Raw genomic sequence first — 2,428 nt, 5'->3', positions numbered from 1 at the left:
TGGTATTATGACTAAAAAGAAAGAAAATAAAATAATAACAAAAACAAAATCAATATCAAAATAATGAAGTTTATAAGGTAGTGGCATTGGTATTAACCTTTAGGAAAAGTAGTGGTTGAACCTACCCTCGGTGCACCCACGCAAGAAGACATATAGAGCTCCTCCGATGTCATTTGACCACCAAACTTGGCAAGCCTCTTTAACATTTGTTGATGATCATTCCCACAAATTTTCAGATTTTTTCAAAATGTTTTGGTATGTTTTCTTGCGTGGATGCACTGTGGGTGCACCAAGGATGGGTGTAGAAAACCACTCTCTACCCTTAAAAAGTAAGAAAATAAAATAAAATTCAAACAAAATCAAAATAATGAAGTTTCCTAAGAAAGAAGCGGGCCAAACCAGCTCACAAAAACAGTCCAGAAAAAATACGTCAAGAAATCGACTAACACAATTTCAAAATTCAAGCTGCTACCTACAGTGAATTAGCAAATCCGCTAAAATAAGTGCAAAAACCACTACACATACAACATATGATTTTGTTGTATCAGTGGTTTATTTTGCATCGGCATGGAATTAAGCAGCTGCATCGCCAGCTCTAGGTTGGACAACACGCCCCCCATGGTAGGCCGCTCCATGCCTTGGTCAGCGAGGCACTTCACGGCCGTCTCGGCGAATTTCTCGAGGCATTCTGGCGTGATCTCGTCCTTGATCAGCGGGTCGACGGCGTCCGGCAGGGTGCCGTTCCGCTGGCAGGCAAGCGCGTAATTGGCGAGGCTGACCTGGTCACTTGGCAGCGCCGGGTTCAGCGCCGTCCTTGCCATAAGCACCTCGAAGAGCACGACGCCGAAGGAGTAGACGTCTGACTTGTCAGTGAGCTGCTCCCGACAAAAATACTCCGGGTCAGTGTATCCGTAGCTCCCGTTGACATGACTGGTGCTGAGGTGCATTTGGCTCGCCCTGGTCAGGGCGGACTTGGGGAAGCCGAAGTCCGACACCTTGGCGACCCAATTCTTGTCGATGAGGATGGTGGTGGTCTTGACGTTCCGGTGGATGATGCCGCCGGTGTGGAGGTAGTGCAAGCCCCGCGCGGCACCGATGCACATGTCGAGGCGGTGCCGCCATGAACATGATAGCACCGGCTTGCCGCTGTTGTTGTACAGGTGCTCCCGAAGCGTGCCGTGCTCCATGTATTCCCACACGAGGATCATCTCCTTCTTAAACAGACAAAAGCCAATGAGGGAGACAAGGTGCGGGTGCTGCAGCTTGGACAGCGCCTCGATCTTCGCCTGGACCTCGTGCATGCTCTGCTCCGGTGACGGGTTCCACCGCTTGATGGCCACTTTCTTGGTACCGTCGTCCACGACGCCGCAGAACACTTTCCCAAAGCCGCCCACGCCGATCACCAGCGACTGTGCGAAATTACTGGTTGCCTCCCTTATCTCCTCGAATGTGAACGACTTACCAACGGCGTAAGAGTTGTATTGCGGCAACCACCTTGCAGACGTGCGTGACCCGGCGTCGCTGAGCTCCCTGTTCTTCTTCCTCTTGTTCCTTTTGTGGTACAACACTACAACCACACTGATGGCCACGATGATCGCGGTAGCGGCCACAACGGCAAGCAAGATCAGCAATGGGTGACGAGCTGTGTCAGCCATGTTCTGCCGTGCACGGACTGACACACAGGTGGAGTGAGGCGGCCGGGCCAATGCAGAAGGAAGGAGATCTAAAGATTGGTGATTAGGACATGCATGGTTCGTTTGGATCGGTCAGAGAGAACAGGGGAAGAGCTAGTCACGGAAAGGAGGGATGGAGTGGGAGCGTTTGTCGGGAGCCAAGTCTTCAAGAGGGCTTCTGCCTTGGATGAGAGCCACAACTCAAAAAAGGAGACGAGAAAATTTCAAAAAAAAGAAAGAAAAGGAGACGAGAGGCAGGTGTGGGAAGGGGAATAATACTACATCTACTAACAACTTACGAAGCCTCACTTAACTTTCCTTCACAACATTCTCTCTCCCCGCCTGATTTCTAGGGGGTGGGCCCCTCCTCCTCTCTAATCCCAATCACAGTTTGTCGTCTGGTTATTTACGTAAAACTTAAAGTAAGTTTTATTAGATGTAGCATTGCTCGTGGGACGGGTAATACTACACCTACGAGTCAGCTGGGGGATTAGTATCGGAGGATTGGGGAGGAAGGGGCCCACCCACTTGAAAATGGGGAGGAGGGAGTTATTTATCCAAAACTATCACATTTGGGGTTAGGGTAACAACTTAGTACCATATTTGAGTCAGGGCATAAAAAACCATCAACTTTGTGCCTAACGACTAACGAAGATCACTGATTGTCTGATAAGCACGTGTCGTGGAATTGTCCTCGTCTTGGGCTTCATGAATCGTCATAGTTATAACCCGGCCCCTCCTAGGCGGGTCATACC

At 49.7% G+C, this 2,428-nt stretch overlaps 1 protein-coding gene across 1 annotated transcript; it reads right to left on the bottom strand.

Moving 5' to 3' along the window:
* Positions 1-515: 515 nt before the first annotated feature.
* Positions 516-1,663, bottom strand: LOC123125507 (receptor-like protein kinase FERONIA). Its single transcript, XM_044545986.1, has one exon. It carries the CDS (start codon positions 1,653-1,655, stop codon positions 516-518), a length of 1,140 nt encoding a protein of 379 aa, XP_044401921.1. The 5' UTR covers positions 1,656-1,663.
* Between the last annotated feature and the right edge of the window lie 765 nt (positions 1,664-2,428).

The sequence above is a fragment of the Triticum aestivum genome, chromosome 5D, assembly GCF_018294505.1.
Source record: "Triticum aestivum cultivar Chinese Spring chromosome 5D, IWGSC CS RefSeq v2.1, whole genome shotgun sequence".
Lineage (NCBI taxonomy): Eukaryota > Viridiplantae > Streptophyta > Magnoliopsida > Poales > Poaceae > Triticum > Triticum aestivum.
This window is presented reverse-complemented; position numbering and strand designations above follow the sequence as displayed.

Excerpts from the sequence above, each read along its gene's own strand:
- LOC123125507 (XM_044545986.1), bottom strand. The coding sequence starts at position 1,655 with ATGGCTGACACAGCTCGTCACCCATTGCTGATCTTGCTTGCCGTTGTG.